This window comes from Thamnophis sirtalis, unplaced genomic scaffold, assembly GCF_051295495.1.
Source record: "Thamnophis sirtalis isolate CommonGarterSnake01/CBP01778 unplaced genomic scaffold, rThaSir2_p1.2 scaffold_12, whole genome shotgun sequence".
NCBI classification, from domain to species: domain Eukaryota; kingdom Metazoa; phylum Chordata; class Lepidosauria; order Squamata; family Natricidae; genus Thamnophis; species Thamnophis sirtalis.
The window spans coordinates 50293087-50315632 of record NW_028261392.1 but is presented as its reverse complement, the minus strand read 5'-3'; the positions used below and the strand labels follow the sequence as shown (position 1 = coordinate 50315632).

Sequence of the window (22546 nt, the reverse complement as noted above, 5' to 3'; positions counted from 1 at the left end):
TGAAACTATGCTTACATTCAAAGGTACAGAGCAAAACAGAACTTAGGAGGAATACATTTCCATAGGCATTATTCCTACCACAAGAATAGCATGATGTCCATTTAAAGAAAGAGAATGTAAATTAAAATATTTTCATTCAAGTCATAAACCAGCCCTGTATTACTGCTGCTTTTTTGCTCCCAATTTACCAGTCAATCTATAGATAATCACGACACATTGTAAGTAATATATGATAATATGCAGCCAAAGGTGTATCATTCAGGTCTCATGTCAATAGAAACTATATATTTATCAATAAATCACATAATTATTCAATATATATATGTCTGCATATCTATAAAAACAACTCTGGGTGGCAAAAAAGATAAAAACAAAGAATTCTATTAAGCAAATAAACAAAAATCCTCAAACAAATAAACCTCTATTTGGGATGAGTAAAACCACAAAACTTCTAATCACATGAACACAGAGAGCTATATTAGCATTCCCAACTTGAGCACTGTGTCTAGTAGCTTTATGAAGATAGAAATTCCTTTCATCCAAACAGTCAAAATATAGAAACAGTATCCCCAAACAAGCTGAATAAATCAGTTTGCATGTCAGGGTTCCAAATAGCATCCAAAATTAAATCAGAGTCCAAAGAAAAGTGTTGCTCAAAGTTCCAATTTATTAAGAGAGCCATGTTGGCACATCTGGGAAAACCCGAATCTGAAGCCTTCCCAGTTTTCCCACCCAGTTGAAAGTTCATGATCTTGCCCCGGCCCCAGCCCATCACATGGTCCAATCTTCCACTGCTATGCTGACAGTTCCACCTATCCAGTTCCAGTCAGGTGCAGAGTTACAGAGACAAAAGATGACCTTGGATTTCTAGAAAGGAATTTTGTTTTGGCTACATAGCATCTAACTCTGTACAATCCCCCATCCCATTTTCCCACAATAGAAAAGGCATAGTAGAATAATAGAAAGTGTGGCAGGCCAAAGATCCAAGCGGAATATGGCTGCAGGCCTGACATTACTTATGCAAAGTCAAGCAAAACACTGGCATTAGGACAGTAAAAACACCAATAAACTTTTCTGCACAAATTATACCAGTGCCTTACATACAGGGGACATAGAAAAGGCATTTGTATGGATCACAATATCTATGGCCATATTGCAAGTAGTAAGATGCATTTGTTTGTTCTTCTAGATTGTACCATATTTTTGGAGTATAAGATGCTCTGGACTATAAGATGCACATATGGTTTTTTGGGGAGGAAAACAAGAAAAATCTGCCTCTGCCTACCAGCATCCATAAGTATTCATCTGGCTAGCATCCTTGCAGCAAACAGCCTGATCATGTTATCAGAGCCTGATTTAGCATGAACAGTTGATTGGCGGTTGGATTGGCCACCCAGAATAAGTACAAGTAAGTATAATCTTTATTGTCATTGTACTTAAATAAAACGAAATTGGTTTTAACCTCACTGGTGCAAAATTATAACAGAAACGAAAAAAGAAAGAAAAAGAAAAAAAAACTAGCATGTGCATGGAGTGATTGTGGTTGTATTTAAAAGTCTCACAGCCCAAGGATAGAAACTATCTTTAAACCTGTTTGTTTGGCTGGCTATACTTTGATGTCTTCTGCCTGATGGTAGAAGGGCAAAGAGACACTGACCAGGGTGTGAATCATCTCTGAGTATCTTCCTTACTCTGCTAAAGCAGCGAGATCTGGCAATGTAATCCAGTGGTGTCAGAGGGCAACCAATGGTTTCTTGTGCCAAATTGATCACTCTCTGTAGTGCCTTTCTGTCTGCAGCTGTTAAATCAGCATACCATACTGTAATACAATAGGTGAAATTAAGAAATTATATTGCAATTTATTATTAAATTTGAAAGTGAACTTGTAAAGGAGACAATGAGCTAAATTTTGGGTATGCAATAGAATTAGATAAATGGCAGAAACTATGGGATAGAAATATTAAACTGACTATGTCAACTGCATATAAAGAAAATCTGTATAAAATGTTTTATAGATGGCATTTTGCACCAGCAAGACTGGCAAAAATGTATAAAGATAGATCTGCTAAATGCTGGAAGTGTAATCAATCATCTGGTGGACATGTCCAAAAGCTAAAAAATATTGGACAAAAATGCATACTTGGATGGAAAAAATGATAAAGCAACATATAGACTTGAAATCAGAGATATTTTTGTTGGTCATTATACCGGAAAAATATGATAAAAATACTGTATATCTGATTTTACATATACTAACTGCAACCAGAATTTTATTTGCATAGCAATGGAAAAACGATGAGAATCTGTCAGATGAGAATGTAATTAAGAAAATATGAGAATGTGCAGAAATGGATAGATTAACACTTACTATTAAGGCCAAAGAAGAAACTGAATATTTTTTTGATATGGGATGTATTTTATCAATGGCTAAACAACAGAAACAGAAGTTAGAAAAGAGGAAACATAAAAGAGGAAATATTAATGTGGAGAGTTGTTAAAGAAGAAGTTATGTATTATTGTTATTAGATTATTATATTATCAATATTATTGTGATGAATTCTACAGCAAATATTTGAATTATGATTGTTTAAAAATAACTGTACCTAGATTACACACTGTTTGATGGAAATTGAATGTTATATAATTAAAATAAATAAAACCTCAAAAAAAATTTGCATAGTTGTTTTTGCTGAAGTCAGCAACTAGAGCAAAAATCTACATGAAATATAAAATAAGTGTTCCAGATAGTGAAAAAAGTGACTTATGACCATTTTTCACACTTATGACCCTTGTAGCATCCTCATGGTCACATGATCAAAATTCAGATGCATGGCAAGTGGTTCATATTTATGATGGTTGCAATGTCCCTAGGTCATGTGACACTCTTTTGTGACTTTCTGATAAGCAAAGTCAATGGAGAATTCAGATTCACTTAACAACCATTTACTAACTTAACAAATGCAATAATTCAACTTAACAACTGTGTCAAGAAAAGTGATAAAATGAGGGAAACTCACTTAACAAATGTTTCACTTCACTTAGCAACATAAAGTTTGGGCTCAGTTGTGATCATAATTTGAGGACTACATGTAATGAAAGGCTTAGGGTATTCAATCAGTTTTCCTAATTTGTTCATTAAACCTTTGTTAGCAATACAGAAAAAAAATTCTAATAGAAATCCTAGGTGTAGCATATATATTTTTCTACAGAAACAGCATTTTTTCCTAAACAAGAAAATCTTTACAACCTTATGCCTAAAAACCTGAACTTTTAAGAGGAGAGCAACATTGATCTCCTCTTAATTTCAATCAACAGCAAAAATTATGGTTATGGATAAACAACCAACATCAAAAAAAATCTATCTGGTCACTTAAGGCTATACCAGTATTCATTTACCGGAGACATATCCAGAGAATTTTTATTCAAGATACTTATTTTTCTCTTTAAACATTATACTCTCTTGAAATAATATTACATATGAATTATTTTCTTTAAGGAAGAGTAATAAAAGATAGGCTAGTAACTTCCACGCCAAAAACATAGCTTTTTCATTAATTTCAATCAGTAGGTCTATTTGAATTCTTAGATCCTATTACAAGTTAAAAAACTCTTTCCCCAAAAAGAGAAATATTGAGATTGGGAAGTGAATATATGCCAAAAACCTGCAATGTGATAAAGAAGAATGATTTAAAATACAATAACTTTAAGACTATAAAATTTTGAAAAAATGATTGCAACTGCAGTTTATTTGCCCAAAAAGAAAACAATAAGTAATGATTGCATGAACAACAAACGGACAATTATATCCCTGAAAAGCAAGTGTAGCAATAATTGTTCTCAGAAAAAACATGCATTCCCTCTGTAATTTCAGTTTTAACAAATGAAGGCTGTGGTGAATATTATTATAGTTATATAGGAAATATATCTACCTGAAACCAGCTGAACTCTAGATAGTTTACCAAATTTATTAATAGATATTAAAACAGAACAAAATGATTAAAATAATAACAAAAACATTGTTATTATTAAGGCAAAAATATAACCTAATAAGAAGGGAACTGCTAATACAGTTATTATAAATATTCTGGCTGAATATTATAAAAATACCTTTTATTTGATTTTTTTTTAAAAAAAACAATGGTTTTAATGCCATTATTTATATAGGTGTTATTGTCTTATTTTAGGATAAACTTTAATTCTTGATTGTTCTTATTTTTTCTTTTGTGCACATTTCTGGCTCCTCTAGGAAGTAGAGCAGTATAACAGCAAAACAACATAATATTTGTATATGTGGATTAGTTATGTACAGGTAATTCTCAGCTATGGCCACAACCAAGCCCAAAATTTCTGTTGCTAAGCAAGGCAGTTGTTAAGTGAATTGCACCCCATTTTATGACATATTTGCCCAATCATTAACCAAATCACTGCAGTTAAGTAAATTATGTGTTGGTTCAGCAAACCTGGATTCCTCCATTGACTTTGCTTGTTGGAAGTCAACTGGGAAGGTTACAAATGGTGATCATGACCCCAGGATACCACAACTATCATAAATCTCTGTGTTTCCCCCAAAATTTAATTTTGTAATTTGTAATTTTAATAGATTTGTATGCCGCCCAATCCCGGAGGACTCCGGGCGGCTTACATAAAAGCAATTTAAAAAAGATTTTAAAAGATTAAAACACAGAACAGTACAACTTAAAAACAGAAAACACAACATGCACTCAGTTATAATGGGGATGAAGTTCAGTCAAGATCAACAGCCCCAGGCCTGCCGGAACGGCCAGGTTTTAACGGACTTACGGAAGGCCAGGAGAGTGGTGAGGGTCCGGATCTCAGGGGGTAGATCGTTCCAAAGGTCCGGGGCAGCAACAGAGAAGGCTCTTCCCCGAGGAGCTGCCAGACAGCACTGTGTGGCCAACGGTACCTGGAGAAGGCCCGCCCTGTGCGATCTTATTGGACGCTGGGAGGTATGTTGCAGGAGGCGGTTACGGAGATATCCAGGTCCTAGGCAATAAGTTTGGGTCTTATTTTCTTTTGGGCCTGAAAATAAGCAATAGAGCTTATTTTCATGGGGTGTCTTACTTTTTTCCCATGTACAGGAGGCTCACTTTTTCTGCTTGCTCATGGTGGGATAGGAGGCTGTGTGGCTTGCCATAGCCGTGAGGCAGGGGAAATGGAGCTGCCCCACACCCTGTACTGGCTTACCTCAGGGCCCCTTCAGCCAGGCCATCCATGCCCTGATACCAGTCTTACTTTGTGGCTGAAGCACCAACTGCTTGGCCTCCTGCTCTGTTGTAGCCACAAGCAAACAGAAGATGTGGGCTGTTGGCCATGTGGGCTCCTGTTGCACATGGCTGCCAGTGCTGTCACTGTGAGGTAGGTGGGCATAGATGGCTTGGCTGTATACGTCCTCAGGTAAGCTGGTGCAGGGCACATGGAGCAGTTCCACCCCTCCGCCTTGTCTTATGGCTGTGGCAACGTGAGCAACCAAATGGGATGGGTGGGCAACTGGCTGTGCAGGTTCTTAAGCAGAGCTTATTTTGGGGGGTAGGGCTTATATTAGCCACACTCATAAAACATGCTAGGTCTTATTTTTTGGGTAGGTTTTATTTTTGGGGAAACAGGGTACATGCCAACTATGCCTGAATTTTGATCATGTGATTAATGAGATACTGTAATGTTCATAAATGTGAAAACTGATTATAAATATTTTTTTTCAGTGCCATTGTAACTTCAAATGACCACTAAATGAATAGTTGTAAGTTGAGAACTACCTGTACAATAGTATAATGACTGGCATACATATTGATCTTTTCATAATTTTCAGGTATTATATAGGAGAGTCACAAAGATTTATTTATTTCACTTACATGTCAAAGTATTTTTTAAGATCTAAAACAAATCTCACAGCCACCATCCTAGTTTCTAATAGAGAGGAAGAGAGAGCAAATGATAAAATGAGTATTATGATAGTACTACCACACATACTTACAAGTGTAATTTGCTTTATGACATCACAGTTTTGTCATTCACTCTCTAGCTTCTCAGTTTGAAGGTACACTGTTTGAATGTGGGATCTCTCTAATCTCAGAATTATTGGATAGTACCAAATATTTGTACTAATTAATGAAATTCTGCCCATCCAATTTTCCACACAAAATACTTTTCTTATTCATTCCTTCAAATGCATTAAATAAAGTTGAGGGTAAAATATTCTTAGGAAAAACTATGATATAAATATTATGTAACAGAATATGTTGTTATTGAAATTGCTTTTATGTGTTTATACATTAAGTTTATACATGTTCCAGAACAGTTTAGCAATGCCACACCTCAAACTTAATGTAAGATATTGTGTGGACCTATACTGCAAAAGTACAATTTTCTTAATTCATATTCCATTTTATTATTTTTGTTTCTGAAAATATATAAACATAGTGTACAAGTGATGTTTATAAGAGCAACAATATCTCAATATATGGCAACAACCTACTAAATTGTCTTCAAAAATAAAAGTAAATATTTTTGCAAGCCCCTAACTCTTTTAAGCAACTTCTCCAAAAATCTACACATGGTATCTACAACGTGATGGAAAGAGTAAATGTCACTTGGCTTGGAGCCAAAGTACAAGAAATGTTATTTCCTTTTGCCTGGAAAACTGAAATAATCCATGTATCTAGGACACCTTCCTTCCAGAGATATAGAAACAATTTAAAATCTGAATCATTTCAAGCTAAAAACAATCCATTTCATTTTCAGGACAGCCTAAGCACAGAACGTTCCCAAAATGTTGAAAACAGCATCAAATTCTTCTACCAAAATTCATCTTGAACTCAAGCAACTTGAAATTTGATTTGCACCCACTGATTTCGTTCTATTCTGCAAAGTATCACTTGATCACTAAACAGAGGAAGGTGATTCATATTTTAAAAATGAACAAATCGAAAGGCACAAGCATGAGATTAGTATTTTATTTTTACTTCATATTAAATTATTTATTTAATAAGGCATATAATTTTATGCATTTTAAAAAGGATATGTAAAATTCAGGTTATATATGCATTTAAAAGTTAGGAATGAAAGATTTCCTCAAATTTGCAAGCTGTGGATTTAATATTAATTTAAGATAGCAAATAAATCTGCAGATATTTCACAAAGCATTTTCAAAGCATACAAGATTAAATCCACATATGCTGCTAAAATGAAGCATAATAGAGCAGCACTGAGATAATCTAAAGCTAAAATGATGGTGTATGATTTATGATTAAGCATTGTTACCTGCAGAGCAAGGGGCTTCCATCTCATATTTTTCAGTAAAGCTGGTGCTGAGGTAAGCATGCTCTGAGGTCGCTTTTTCAAAGTTAAGATAACACCACTCGGATCCTCTCGTAGTGCATTCACCAAATTTTTCAACTGCCACCCCACCTGGTAACCAGCAAAATTATTACAATAAAGTTGAGATAAATTATTCACAGTGTAATCCTCCCCTTTTAATAAGATTAGTAAAATAATTAGATTTTACAGACTGCTGTTTAAAATTTCACAGTTGACATCACTAAAGCATGCTGTTTAAAATCAGTAGTACTGGAATGCATTAGAAAGGGTTATCTGATTTTTAAAATTAGAGTATATATCACTGGTGCAAACTGGGGAATATATTCTTATTTTTATGAGTTCTTTCAATAATTAATTCAAACTAGTTAGAGTTCAGCAGTGGAACACTCCCAGATAGAGCTAAAAACAAATATTTTCCTACAACTTAGCTAGCATTATTTTAGCTGCACAATCAAGTTTAATTATGCTCTTAAATTAACCATGCTATTAATCCATCATTTCAGTAGGCATTAATGTTAAAAAATTAATCATTAAAATATTATTTTTTCAGACTGACCAAAGGGGGAAAAAAACAAACAAACACTAAAATGCCTGTCTTTTTGTAACAAAAAATTAACTTTCAAATTGTTCAAAAATTATTAATAAGTGCACACACACATATATAAATTAGCCTTGGTAGCAAACATTGTAGTATTACAGATACAGTACAGAAAGTCCTCGACTTATGACCACAATTGAGCCCAAAATTTCCAATGCTAGGCAAGACACTTATTACTGGTAAGTAAATTTTGCCCCATTCTTGCCACAGCCTGTAAGTGAATCACTGCAGTTTTTAACTTAGTAACATGGTTGTTAAGTGATTCTGAATTCCCTATTGATTTTGCTTGTCAGAAGGTCACAAAAGGTGATCACATGATACACATACCTGTGTATCATGTGTATGGAAATTTGGAATTCATTGTAACTTTACAACAGATCTAAGGCAGGTAAGGTCAGAATAAATGTTTTCTGAAAGAATACATTGATATCACTCTCTGCTATCACTTCTGGAGTCATTCATATGAAGCTACAAAAAACAGTGATGTGTGTTGAATGATCTTTTACATATATGACAACACACACTGTACACAAAGAGAACTGTTGTGTCTAAAGCAGAGGTGGATTCCTACTGGTTTGGCTGAGTAGGTAGTAACTCCGCCAGCCACACCCCCAAACCGGTTATATTGGTGCCGCCATAGGCGCCACCATCTTGTTTTTTGCTTCTGCACGTGCACAGAAGTATTTTTATAGTACTGTGCATGCGCCCCTGTGCGCACACCCACAGGGCATCCCTGAGCAAACAGGCAGTAGCGGCAGCTGGAACCCACCCCTGGTCTAAAATACTGGGTTAAATTTGCTTTTAGATTTCAGAGACTCTGGAGATAAAATGCATTTAATTTTTTTTTAAATAGTGGGAAGTGGCTTTCTACATTACTGATTTAGTGCTAAAATGCCACTTGATACTACTATTGCTGGGTATATAATTCTATCTTTCCCGCTTTAATGCATTTATAAGTAGACGATTTAAAAAATGAACCAAGATAATTATGAAATGTTTTGCCTTGAAGTACAAAACAATAAGTACACTGAATTTGAAAAACTTATTTAATTCATTTCCCCTTATATACTAAAAGCCAATGTTTAAAACTTAGAGCAACAAGAGTAGTCACAGTAGTACATGTTACTATCTGTGAAATATACAAATAACTTTCCCAATAACTCTTTAGGAGGTGACGAGACAAGGTAATACTTTTTCTCTTAGTTTCTACTTCAGCTTGCTGAATTGAATACAAAATAACATTTTAAACTACAATCAACTGGCAATTTACAGCAAAAATTTGAAACATTTTCAAAAGATAATTGTGAAATCAGTAAAATATAATGGCTACAGTGAAGGTCACTCATATTATTTCCTATTGAATCCCTATAATGAATGAACATATACTCTTGAAAACTGTAAAACAGAGAACTATATGTTTTTTCTTAAAACCCTTATCATTAATTTACCCCAATCATTTACTTAAGAACCAGCATAAAGAGATTCAATACATCTAATAATGGGCTAATGATCTTAATAATAAAAGCATTCTAAAATATCTAGGCAAAATTTCTCCAGCCCTGTGTCCTTCAAATATATTGGACTACTACAGCTTCCAGAATTCAAAAAAGCTTAGTTTATAGATTCAATTACATATATCAAGTCAGATTTTTTTATTAACTGTTCACTGAAGCATCATATATTTTTATATATTATCAAATATGCAAATTTGAGTTTAACATTTATGTACTCTCCCCAGCTCCTCTAAAAATCTGAAATTTAACTAGCAGTTTTAAATATCAAAAGTTACAATACACCGTAAATCTGACCCAAATTGAAATAGATTTCTGCTGATAGTCAGAGTTAAGAATAAGGTTTGTTGCTGAAGGTAAAAAATCCTCCTGCGGATAGGAGAAATCCCCTAAACGGACGAGGAGCTATCCTGCCTTTTGGTTAGGACCGGAGCGATGGCGACCGCATAAGAAGGGAGCAAATAGACAGAGAAGCAGTGGAAATTGGAATACTTGTTACTATTGCTGACAACCCAAAGAGGAAGGCAACGCGAAACTGGCAGAGAGGGTGAGCTGGAAAGAAGAAAGAGCCAGGAGAGAAGCTGTTTTTGCAGCTCAATTTTGCCGAAAAGAACTGGAGCAGAGACGCTGAGACAGAAGGGACAGCCGGAAGAGGTTAAAGGATTTAGCCACAGTGAGAACGAAAATCCGACATGGACAAAAAGGAGTGCAGTCGAAAATAATATTTGCCGAAAAGATTTGGAAAGCTCAAAGAAGAGATTGTTTAACAGTCGGGTTGGTACACTGAGCTCCTTTTCTTTTTCTGCTCACGCTTCCTTCTGCTGCTTGTTGAATTTATAAGTATTTGACATTTATTTGCCTCGGAGCTTGGAACAGTGCCAGAGACAACAGATAGAGAAAGAGAATTTTGCTTCGTGGATAATAACAGTGAACTGAGGAAAGGGTGACACCTAGTGGACTGTAAATCCGAACCCTGAAATCTGATGTAAGAAAATCTCTGATAATATACACAGAGAGACTAATTACTAGGATTGAATGCTTGCATAATTGATAAAATTGAGAGACATTTATTGGTATAAGATAATAGTGTAATTTATAAATCTATGATATATATTAAGTAAAGACCAAAAACCAAATAATCAAATAGGATAGAATACTACATAGGAATGTTTAGGGATTGAAATGTGATATTAAGGACAGTTAATTATTGTTGAATATTGAAATATACAATTATTTATATCATAAATATTACTGACAAAGTAGAAGCAAAAGTAAAACTTATATGCAATTGTGGGCAAGGATAAATAGGGGGATAAAAAATGGCAACTTCAGTAAAATTAGTGAAAAAAACTACACCCAATGTGATCTCTGCAACACCCTCCCTCCTCAAATCAAATCAAAGATCAATTGAGAGTGCGTTGGGGTTGGAGAAAAGTGAAAAGATGGCAGAAACAGCGGGACCAGCTCCAATGATGCAGAGTATGCAATCAATCCTCCAGATGATACAAGAGACACTGGCGAAAAGCCAAGAAGTGACAACTACTAATCATGAAGAAACAAGGAGGAATCATGAAGAAATGAAAAATGAAATGGGAGAATTGAAAGGAACTATTAAGATGGTAGATGACAAAATTGAAAAGATACAGAAGGCCTTAACAATCAATGAAGAGAAAATCCAGTGTATGGAAGAAAAAATAGAACTATCAGACCAGAGGATGGAAAAAATGGAATTGGAATATAAACAACTTAATAAAGATTTAGAACTATCATTAATTCGACTGTCATTAACACCAACACCACTAGAACCAGTTATCACTGAACCAACTGATGAACTAACTCAAAAACAAAAAGAATTGAAGGATAAGATCATGGAGCATTTTCTGCTTAATGAGGAAAGGCAACGTTTACCATCACTAAAAACTGTGCCAAAGAAAATTTTGGCCCCTATCATGAAAATGGTTAATGCAGTGTTTTCAACACTTGAATCGGGATCCATCTTGGAAACGAACCAGTTAATGTACAGCGCAGCTGTAATAGTCACTAATGAACTAGGCATTAAAATCAAAGTACCTAGTCACACAGCAGAAAAAGCATCAAAGCCAAAGTGGAAAATCCGATTAGAACAAAAAGTCAAAGAATTAAGGGCAGATGCTAGTAACTTAAAGAACATGCATGAGCAATGGCTTAAAAACAACAAAACCATAGATCGGCTAATCAGAAGATATAGATTAGATACAAGAAATATCAATGAAGCTGTAGAGATTGTAAAACAGCGGATAACAGCAACAGCTAGAAAAATTGAAAGATATGAGGCACAAATCATCCAATATAAACAAAATCAGCAATTTCGATCAGACCAACGGCGTTTTATCAAAGTCTTAATGTGAATGGTGACACCAAAAGTGAAAAACCAGAAAAGCAGGCCACAATTGAATTCTGGAAAGAATTGTGGGAAAATGCAAAGGACTACAATAAGGAAGCAAAGTGGATACATGACTTTGAGAAAAGCATTGGCAACAAACAAATGCAAGTATTAGAAATAACAACTGAGATGGTCAAAAATCGAGTTAAAAAGGTAAAGAATTGGACATCACCTGGAAAGGAACAATTACATGGTTTCTGGCTCAAATATCTGACCAGTTTACATGCAATATTGGCCAGGCAACTGAATGAAATTTTACAAAAGGGCCAAATTGATGAATGGTTGACAACTGGAAAAACATACTTGATTCAGAAAGATGCAACTAAAGGAACAACACCTGAAAACTACAGACCAATAACATGCTTGCCAACAACCTTCAAATTACTCACAGGCATTATTGCAGATAACATGATGGATTATCTGGAAACAAACAACATCTTGCCAGTAGAGCAAAAAGGCAACAAAAGAAGGAGCAGGGGCACAAAAGATCAGCTCCTAATTGATAAAATGATATTAGAAAATTGTAAGAACAGAAAAACGAACTTGAATATGGTCTGGATTGATTACAAAAAGGCATTTGACTCACTGCCACATAGTTGGATCATAAAATGCTTAGAAACAACTGTCATTAGCAAAAATATTACATCCTTTACTGAAAAGGCGATGAAACAATGGAGAACTGAGTTGGCAGTAGGGAATGAGATCTGCGGAATGGTTAATATCAAGCGAGGAATTTTCCAGGGTGATTCACTTTCACCTCTTCTCTTCATCATCGCAATGATCCCACTATCAGTAATCTTAAAAAAAATGAAATTAGGCTACCAAACAGCCAAAGAAGCCAAAAAAAATTCGCATTTACTATATATGGATGATTTGAAACACTATGGAAAGTCAGAAATAGAAATCCAATCATTGACAAACACAGTCCGAGTATTCAGCACCGATATTTCAATGCAGTTTGGCATGGAAAAATGTGCCACTGTATCCATAAAAAGGGGCAAAATCACTGCATGTGAGGGAATTGAAATGCCCAATGGCCAATTAATTAAATGCAAAGAAAATGAAGCCTACAAATACTTAGGCATTCTGCAGTTGGATAACATCAAGCATGGAGAAGTAAAAACTATTGTCAGGCGAGAGTACACCAACAGAGTTAGGAAAATTTTTAAATCTAAATTGAATGGTGGAAATACAATCAAGGCCATAAATACCTGGGCAATACCAGTTATAAGATACATAGCTGGTATAGTTAACTGGACACAAGCTGATTTGGACCTTTTGGACCGAAAAACCAGAAAACTAATGACAATGCACTACAGTTTACATCCACGTGGTGATACTGATAGACTGTATCTGCCCCGAAAATCAGGTGGCAGAGGATTATTACAAGTGAAGCAAACAGTTGAAGAAGAAAAACATGCACTGGCTGATTATTTAAAAGAAAGTCAAGAACATCTATTAATCGAAGTAAAGAACAAAAATCTACTGAAGGCCCAACAGACGAAACAAGAATACAGAAAAGATGTGATAAAATCAAGAATGGAGAGTTGGCAGAACAAAGCACTGCATGGCCAATTTCTGGAAAAAATAAAAGATAAAGTGGACAGTGAACAAACTTGGTTATGGTTAACAACAGGTACATTAAAGAAAGAAACAGAGTCACTAATCCTGGCTGCGCAAGAACAAGCTATCCGCACAAATGCCATTAAGGCCAAAATCGAAAAATCCTCTGTTGATGCCAAATGCAGACTTTGCAAAGAAGCTGATGAAACTGTTGATCACATACTCAGCTGCTGTAAAAAAATTGCGCAGACTGATTATAAATTGTGGCACAATTCAGTAGCACAAATGATCCATTGGAATTTGTGCAAAAATTATAATATTAAAACAGCAACAAACTGGTGGGAACATCAGCCTGAAAAAGTCACCGAAAATCAGATGGTCAAGATCTTGTGGGATTTTCGCATACAAACAGACAAAATACTGGCGCATAATACACCAGACATCACACTGGTTGAGAAAAATAAGGTCACAATCATAGACATCGCAATACCAGGTGATAGCAGGGTCGCCGAGAAGGAACTTGAAAAAATCGTAAAATACCAGGACTTAAAAATTGAAATTCAACGACTATGGCACATACCAGCAGTGGTAATTCCAGTGGTAATTGGAACACTGGGTGCTATTCCAAAAGCACTCGAATTACATTTAAAACAGTTAAAAATTGACAAAATCACCATCAGTCAAATGCAAAAATCCACACTGCTTGGATCTGCACGCATATTACGAAAATACGTTACGACGTCCTAGGCCCCTGGGTGGGGCCCGACTAGTAACCAATGCCAAATCCGGCGAAACAACTGGCCGCTGTGATACAATTGTATAATAATAATAATAATAATAATAACAACAACAACAACAACAACAACAACAATAATATCTTCTTTAACCAGTAAATGGTGCCCCGCCCTAAAATCCAGCTTTAAACATCGTTAAACTCAGGGAAAAAATAGGAGAAATGAGAAGCAAAATTCCTCTTTTTTTGCACGAGTTCTTGCAATAATCAAGAGATATTAGCCACAAATTCAATCCCTTTTTACATTGCTAACAGTTCCAGTCCTTCTTTATTTTAAAGCTTCACAATCTTCCCTTGATAGTTTGTTTCATTTTTAGGTCTGTGATCTTTCTCCATGTAATAAATCACTGCTTTCTTAACTTTTTGGAGAATCTTTTTTTGAAAGTTCTTTTATTTGGGTTTAAGTTTATCTCACCCAGTTTCAATCCACTGCTCACAACTCGCTCCAGCACATATTCTTCTTGTCCCAGTTGTCACAGCTTTGGTCTTGCCAAAAATGGACATTGTTTCCGCTGCTGATCAGGAGAGGTTTTTTTGGATCATATCAGAAAATTGCTGTTTCCTTGCAATCTACAAAGTATCCCTCCTTTCTTCACCACCCCTCCAGGGTGGCTTTGGCCCTGTAGGGTCTCCTGGCAGACAGGTATTGATTGGGTTTCGTGAAGCTCCCAGGGAGCCCTGTTAGCCCATAACCATCCTGCTGTGATGCCAACTGGTCATAATCCCACTTTCTGCTTTTTTTTTGTTCATCTTTCATTATAATTTGCTGAGGGTTTTCTAGTCTCACATCTGTATCCTGCGTCAATTCCACCATCTCCCTATGATTCCTTGTCATTAGTTTCCTGAATATATTGAACTGTCAATAGTATTTCTTTTTGAAATGTATTTGTTTTTCCAAGTTGAAACATTTTGCATTAATTTAATGGGCTGAAAGTTACTCAATAATCCACAAAGATTCCAATGTCTCAATTGCCCAGAAACACAAAAAAAGCCAATATTAGTAAAATCTACTCAGTCCTAGAACTGTTCCTCAAAATCCACAAAATTTATAGTCCTCAGAATTTTCCAATTTGCGGTGGAAGTTATCAAAATTTATAAGTCTTGTTTAATTTTTCTTCTTTTGCCTCATAGGATGTTCTATCAGTTAGTATTAATAATCCAGAGCAGCCCACCATATTTCCCAAATCTCATTAATCCACCAAGCCAAGTATTCAGTTTCAGGGGTAATTCCTGTTAATTATGCCCTGTAGAGTCGCCTGGCAAGCAAGTATTGGCTGGGTTTTATGGAGCCCCGCTAGCCCATATGTGTCCTGCTGCGATGGCAGCTGGTCAATCCTAAATAGCATAACATCTTCATCTGCCTTTTACATAGTGCCATAGAACTTATTTCATTTCCTATGGATCACATTTTTGTCCATCACTACAGAAATGTAGGAGCATCAACATCATCCCAAGTTATAGACCTTTCATTGCCAGACTAAATAAATTTACAAACTCACTCAAATTAACCTCAGTTTCTGCATACTGAATCTACTATAGTGGGGGGGGGGGGGTGTTGTACAGTGTTACAGATGTTTGTCAATGTTTTCTTCAAGGATAGATATTTTTTTACTTTACAATCAGGAAAACAAACCTGAATTTCCTAGATCAACTTACATAAGGTAAAGGTAAAGGTTCCCCTCGCACATATGTGCTACCCTGTTTTCCCGAAAATAAGACAGGGTCTTATTTTCTTTTGACCCCCGAAATAAGCATGTGGCCTTATTTTCAGGGAGGTCTTATTATTTTTGAGGTGCAGGAGGCGGCGACCATAGTCACCTCATGGCTGCTTCTGTGTTAAAATATGGGGGCAGTTCATTCCATAGGGCTGGAGCAGCAACAGAGAAAGCCCTACTCCTAGGTGTCGCAAGCCGGCATTGTCCCGCTGAAGGCACCCGGAGAAGGCCCATCCTGTGCAATCTTATTGATCTAAGGGAGGTATGTGGCAGAAGACGGTCTTGCAGGTATCCGGGTCCTAGGCGATGTAAGGATTTAAAGGTGATAACCAGCACCTTGAATCGTGCTCGGAGACCAATGGGAAGCCAGTGCAGCTCGCGGAGGATAGGTGTAGTATGGGTGTACCTTGGTACACCCAATATCGCTCGTGCGGCTGCATTCTGGACTAATTGTAGTCTCCGAACACTTTTCAGGGGCAGCCCCAAGTAGAGCGCATTACAGTAATCCAGTCTTGAGATGACGAGGGCGTGAGTGACTGTCTGAAGTGCCTCCCGGTCCAAATAGGGCCGCAACTGGTGCACCAGGCGAACCTGGGCAAAGCCCCCCCCCCTGGTCATAGCTGACAGGTGATGTTCCAAAGTCAGCTGCGGGTCCAGGAGGACCCCCAAGTTGCGGACCCTCTCTGAGGGGAGCAAATTTTCTCCTCCCAGGCTTAAGGACGGACTAGATGGACTGTCCTTAGGGGGCAACATCCACAGCCATTCGGTCTTGTCAGGATTGAGCACGAGTTTGTTCGCTCCCATCCAGATCCTAACAGCTTCCAGGCACTGGCACATCACTTCCACCGCTACACTGAGTTGGCATGGGGCGGAAAGATACAACTGAGTGTCGTCCGCGTATTGGTGATATTTAATCCCGTGCCGGTGAATGATCTCACCCAGTGGCTTCATGTAGATGTTAAATAGGAGGGGGGACAGGACCGACCCCTGCGGCACCCCATAATTGAGGGGCCTAGGAGTCGACCTCTGCCCTCCAACCAACACTGACTGCGACCTGTCGGAGAGGTAGGAGGAGAACCACCGTAAAACAGTGCCTCCCACTCCCACCTCCTCCAGCCATTGCAGAAGGATACCATGGTCGATGGTATCGAAGGCCGCTGAGAGGTCAAGGAGCACAAGGACAGAGGAATGCCCTCTGTCCCTGGCCCGCCAGAGATCATCGGTCAGTGCGACCAAAGCAGTTTCGGTGGAATAACCAGGCCTGAAACCAGACTAAAAAGGGTCTAGATAATCTGCTTCATCCAAGGTCCGTCGGAGTTGGAGGGCCACCACCTTCTCAACAACCTTCTCTAAAAAAGGGAGGTTGGAGACTGGACGATAGTTTTTAAAAATAGCTGGTTCCAGAGAAGGCTTCTTGAGGAGGGGTCTCACCACCGCCTCCTTCAGAGGTTGTGGAAAAGATCCCTCCCGCAAAGAGGTGTTCGTAATTCTCTGGAGCCAGCCTCGTGTTACCTCCCTGCTGGTCGAAACCAGCCAGGAGGGACACAGATCTAGTAAACAGGTGGAGGCACTCAACGCTCCCATGGCCTTGTCCACTTCATCAGGAGTGACAAGCTGGAACTCATTCCAGAAAGTCTGAACAAGACCCTCCCTCGGCATCTCTGCTGGTTCTCTCCAAATGGAGTCCAGGTCTGTCCGAATCTAAGCGATTTTGTCCGACAGAAACTGAGCAAACTCCTCAGCTCAACCCTGTAAGGCATCCCCCGTTTCCCCCCCTTTCAGGAGGGAACAGGTTATCCTAAACAGGGCGGCTGAGGGAGATTCTGCGGACGCAATGAGAGTGGAAAAATGCGGACATTTTGCCGCCCGTATCGCCACTAAATAAGTCCTAATAAAGGCTCTTAGTAGTGTTCGATCGGATTTGGAGTTGCTAGCCCTCCAGCGTCACTCTAGGCGTCTCTTTTGGCGCTTCATCTCTCGGAGTTCCTCAGTGAACCAAGGAGCCCTCCTGGATCCACTGCTGCAGAGAGGCCGCAAAGGCACAATCCGATCTAGGGCCCCAGTCACCGCTGTATTCCAAGCGGCGACCAGGGACTCTGTTGGATTGTGGGCAAGTGAGTCAGGTATCTCCCAAGCTCCTTCTGAAATCCCAACGGGTCCATCAGGTGTCTGGGGCAGAACCACTTAATCGGTTCCACCTCCTTGCGGTGGGGGAGAAGCCTCCGAAAATCCAGCCTAAACAGGAAGTGATCTGACCATGACAAGGGTGAGATGTCTACTTCCCTTAGCTCAAGATCACGTCTCCACTGCTCCGAGAGAAACACTGGGTCGAGCGTGTTTCCACTTGTTGCTTTAAGCTCAAACAACCGAAGGTGAGGAGGCAAGGCCAGAGGGGGGGGGGAAGGGGAGGACATGCCCCACGCACCCTACATGCCTATGTACTACAGTAAGGCTTTGCCTGGCAAAAAGAGGACCCAACACAAAGAGTGGCAGACCAGCAACATGTCTCACACACCACTCCTTCCTGCACAAAAAGAGCATCTCCCGCAAAAAGACCACCTCCCCGCCCCAATGGCAACAGCATCCTGGCTGCTTCCCTTTCCCACCATCTCTTTAGGAAGAGGGATGACAGGTGGGGTGGGGGAGAAGCGACATGTGCATCCTAGTGGTATTGGAGACTTGAGTTCTGTGCTGTTCCTTGCCGTTTTCTCCAGGGAAGCACCTTGTAAAAAAACCCTCACAAGTTCAATCAAACTTCTTGAACTCTTGAGGGTTTTTTTTCAAAAATTTTCTCTGGACACAACGGTGAGGAACGCGATGGAGCTGCCAGTCTCCGTTAAGACACGCATTATCACAGTGGGGCGCAATTTGGGGGTGGCAGGTGGGGTGGGTGATGGGGCAGGCCGGGCCACGAGTCTTACAGGACACTGACAGCTCTGTCACGGCTTTCAGCCAGTCTGTGCAGGGAAACACCTTGCACAGTAAAGAAAAACTTCTTGCGAGTGCGAGCAATTAACTTCTCATACTCGCGAGAAGTTTTTCTTTACTGTGCAAGGTGTTTTCCTGCAGTCTGGCCGAGAGATGCAAGGGAGCTGTCATTGTCCGGTAAGACTCGCGTCTCGTGGCCCAACACCTCCCGACCCACCCCAATGGCAACAGCATCCTAGTTGCTTCCCTTCCCTGCCATCTCTTTAGCGAGAGGGGTGGCAAGTAGAAAGGGAGAGAAGCGAAGTGTGCATCCTAGCAGTACCAGAGACTTGCAGTTCTGTTGCATTCCTCACCATTTTCTCCAGGGAAACACCTTGTAAAAAAAACATTGCGAGTTCAATCAAACTTCTCGAATCGTGAGGTTTCTTTTTACAGGGTGCTTCCTGGACAAAATAGCAAGGAATGTGACAGAGCTGTAAGTCTCCAGTACTACTAGGACATGCTCCTTGCTTCTCCCCACTCCATCTGCTACCCCCAAATTGTAACCCTAAAGGGGGTGGGTGGCTAAGCAATTGGCAGGAAGTCCTGCCATGCTCGGCAAGGGGGTGAGAAAGACGGCAAGAGGAGCCACATCTCACTCCATGCCCCACCTGCCACCTCCCTCTCCCTCTACACTGGTAAAAGATACCAGAAACAACATGCAGGTGGGGCATTAATTGCTCGCATTCATGAGAAGTTTTTCTTTACCGTGCATGGTGTTTCCCTTCACAGACTGGCTGAGAGATGTGACGGAGTTGTCAGTGTCTGGTAAGACTCACAGCCCGGCCTACCCCATCCTCTGCCCCACCTGCCACCCCCCCCCCAAATTGCGCCGCACCATGAAACGCACATCTTACCAGAGATTGGCAGCTCCATCACATTCCTCACTGTTGTGTCCAGGGAAGCATCTTGTAAAAAAATCTTCTTGTGAGTTCGAGAAGTTTGACTGAACTTGTGAGAAGGTTTTTTTTTTAATGTGTTTCCCTGAACACAATGGCAAGGAACACGACGGAGCTGGAAAGGTAAGATGTGTGTCTTGCTTCTCACCCAACTCACCTGCCAGAAAATAATAAGCCCCCCTCCCCCAATAATAAGGTCAAGGTCATCAACCTTGAGCCAGTGAGATTTGAACTGCCAAACTTCTGGCAATCAGCAGTCAGCAGAAGCAGCCTGCAGCAGTACTGCATTCTAACCACTGCACCACCCCAGCTCAATATACCCATCAAGTAGCAGCAAATTATCACGAAAAGCAAAACTTTTTTTTAAGAGGCAGCATCTCACTTTTATAAACTGGCCAGCTATGTTTTCTTTTAATTGTTGAAGAAGTGACTATATATAAGCATCACAAGAATTAATTTTTAAATATCTCATGCAGATGCTGCTCAACATAAAAAACTAAACTTGTTAACATAAGTTGCTGATAAATTAATGCATCTTCCTCTTCAAATGAAAAGAATTCAATTATACATACCACAGTTTGGTGATTAACTTGAATCACTTCATCTCCAGCATGGATTTTCTTACATCGATCTGCAGGTGACTGAATTTAAAATAAAAGAGATGACAAAGAATACAATTCTTACAGATTATCATCTCTCCTTTTGCAAAAAAATAATTAAGATAGGAAAATGTATTTAAATTTTCCAGTAAATAGTTTTGTAAATGTGTAAATTAATTTAAAAATTTTAAAATATGTAAGCTTGGAATTCTTCGGTGTATGTCAATTTTTTATTATTTTCCAGTTAGGATGTAAATATGGAAACAAATAGAAAACCACAAATATAAAATCACGATTAAACCATTAAATAAATTCATAATTCTGCATAGAAACTATTATTTCAAAATAACTCTCAAACATTCAAGTTTAACTCATTATCTTCCATTTTTCTTCCCCCATTCTTTTTAAATACTATCCTTCAACAGTCAGAACATTTTCATTAGGATTTTGAGACAGGGGCAGAGGAATATTTTATATCTTTTAATATAATTTTGTTAATAGTTGAAATATAAAGAGTATTTTTAATATGGTTATCCAGTTTGCTAATTTGACCGCCAATTAGATATTTGCCAAGTATGAATTTATGTAAAATCTGCAGCGATTGCAAAAATATTTCTAAAATATTTATTTCTGTAACTGTTTTTTAATTTGAACATGAATGTTCATTATCTTTTTTTCTATATGTGAAAATTCTAGTAAAATATTTGTTTGTGAGATAAGTAGCTGTTCATACCAGCTCATGAAAGTAACAAAATGATTCAAAAACCTCATCAATAAAAATCCAATAATTGCCAAGACAATATTTTTTTAAAATTTAAAACAGCAATATCTGCTTTAAAATCCAAACAACAGGAGGAAGGCAGAACAACAGACTTCAGCTAAACCTTGACTCCATTTGGACAGTACCAGCGGAAATTCCGATGGAGGGTCTTGCTCAGATTTCCTAGAATGAGTTCCAGCTTGCCACCCCTGAGGAAGTGGACAAGGCCATGGGAGGGATGAGTGCCTCCACCTGTTTACTGGATCCGTGTCCCTCCTGGTTGGTCTCGACCAGCAGGGAGGTAACACAAGGCTGGCTCCAGAAAATTACGAACTCGTCTTTGCAGGAGGGGTGTTTCCCACAACCTCTGAAGGAAGCGGTGGTAAGGCCCCTCCTCAAGAAGCCTTCTCTGGACCAAGCTATTCTTAAAAACTATCATCCAGTCTCCAACCTCCCTTTTCTAGGGAAGGTCGTTGAGAAGGTGGTGGCCCTTCAACTCCGACGGACCTTGGATGAAGCAGATTATCTAGACCCTTTTCAGTCCGGTTTCAGGCCTGGTTACTGTACCGAAACCGCTTTGGTCGCACTGACCAATGATCTCTGGCGGGCCAGGGATAGAGGACATTCATCTATCCTAGTGCTCCTTGACCTCTCAGTGGCCTTCGATACCATCAACCATGGTATCCTTCTACGACGGCTGGAGGAGGTGGGAGTGGGAGGCACCATTCTACGGTGGTTCTCCTCTTACCTCTCCGACAGGTCACAGTCGGTGTTGGTTGGAGGGCAGAGGTCGACCCCTAGGCCCCTTAATTCTGGGGTGCCGCAGGGGTCAGTCTTGTCCCCCCTCCTATTTAATATCTACATGAAGCCACTGGGTGAGATCATTCATCAGCATGGGATTAAATACCACCAGTACGCGGATGATACTCAGTTGTATCTTTCTGCCCCGTGCCAGCTCAGCCTAGCGGTGGAAGTGATGTGCCAGTGCCTGGAAGCTGTTAGGGTCTGGATGGGAGTGAACAAACTCGCACTCAATCCTGACAGGACTGAGTGGCTGTGGATGTTGCCCCCTAAGGACAGCCCAGATAGTCCATCCCTAAGCCTGGGGGGAGAAAATTTACTCCCCTCAGAGAGGGTCCGCAACTTGGGAGTCCTCCTGGATCCGCAGCTGACATTAGAACATCACCTGTCGGCTGTGACCAGGGGGGCATTTGCCCAGGTTCGCCTGGTGCACCAGTTGCGGCCCTATTTGGATCGGGAGGCACTGCAAACAGTCACTCATGCCCTCGTCACCTCAAGACTTGATTACTGTAATGAGCTCTACATAGGGCTGCCCCTGAAAAGTGTTCGGAGACTACAATTAGTCCAGAATGCAGCCATGTGA

At 39.2% G+C, this 22546-nt stretch overlaps 1 protein-coding gene across 7 annotated transcripts in view; it reads right to left on the bottom strand.

Annotated features, from left to right (window-relative positions):
• Nucleotides 1-22546, bottom strand: part of CNKSR2 (connector enhancer of kinase suppressor of Ras 2) — a 270841-nt gene that overhangs the window by 120312 nt on the left and 127983 nt on the right. For 3 of the 7 annotated variants that reach the window (XM_087726468.1, XM_087726467.1, XM_087726472.1), the window contains 2 exons: nucleotides 20376-20444; nucleotides 7279-7425 (listed from right to left, as the gene is read on the bottom strand). The exons of 2 other annotated variants lie outside the window; for them this stretch is intronic. In XM_087726468.1, coding sequence (XP_087582594.1) covers nucleotides 7279-7425; nucleotides 20376-20444 — 216 coding nt within the window. The remainder of the gene's footprint in view (nucleotides 1-7278; nucleotides 7426-20375; nucleotides 20445-22546) is intronic. 2 more of the 7 variants (XM_014057257.2, XM_087726469.1) reach the window with 2 other exon arrangements.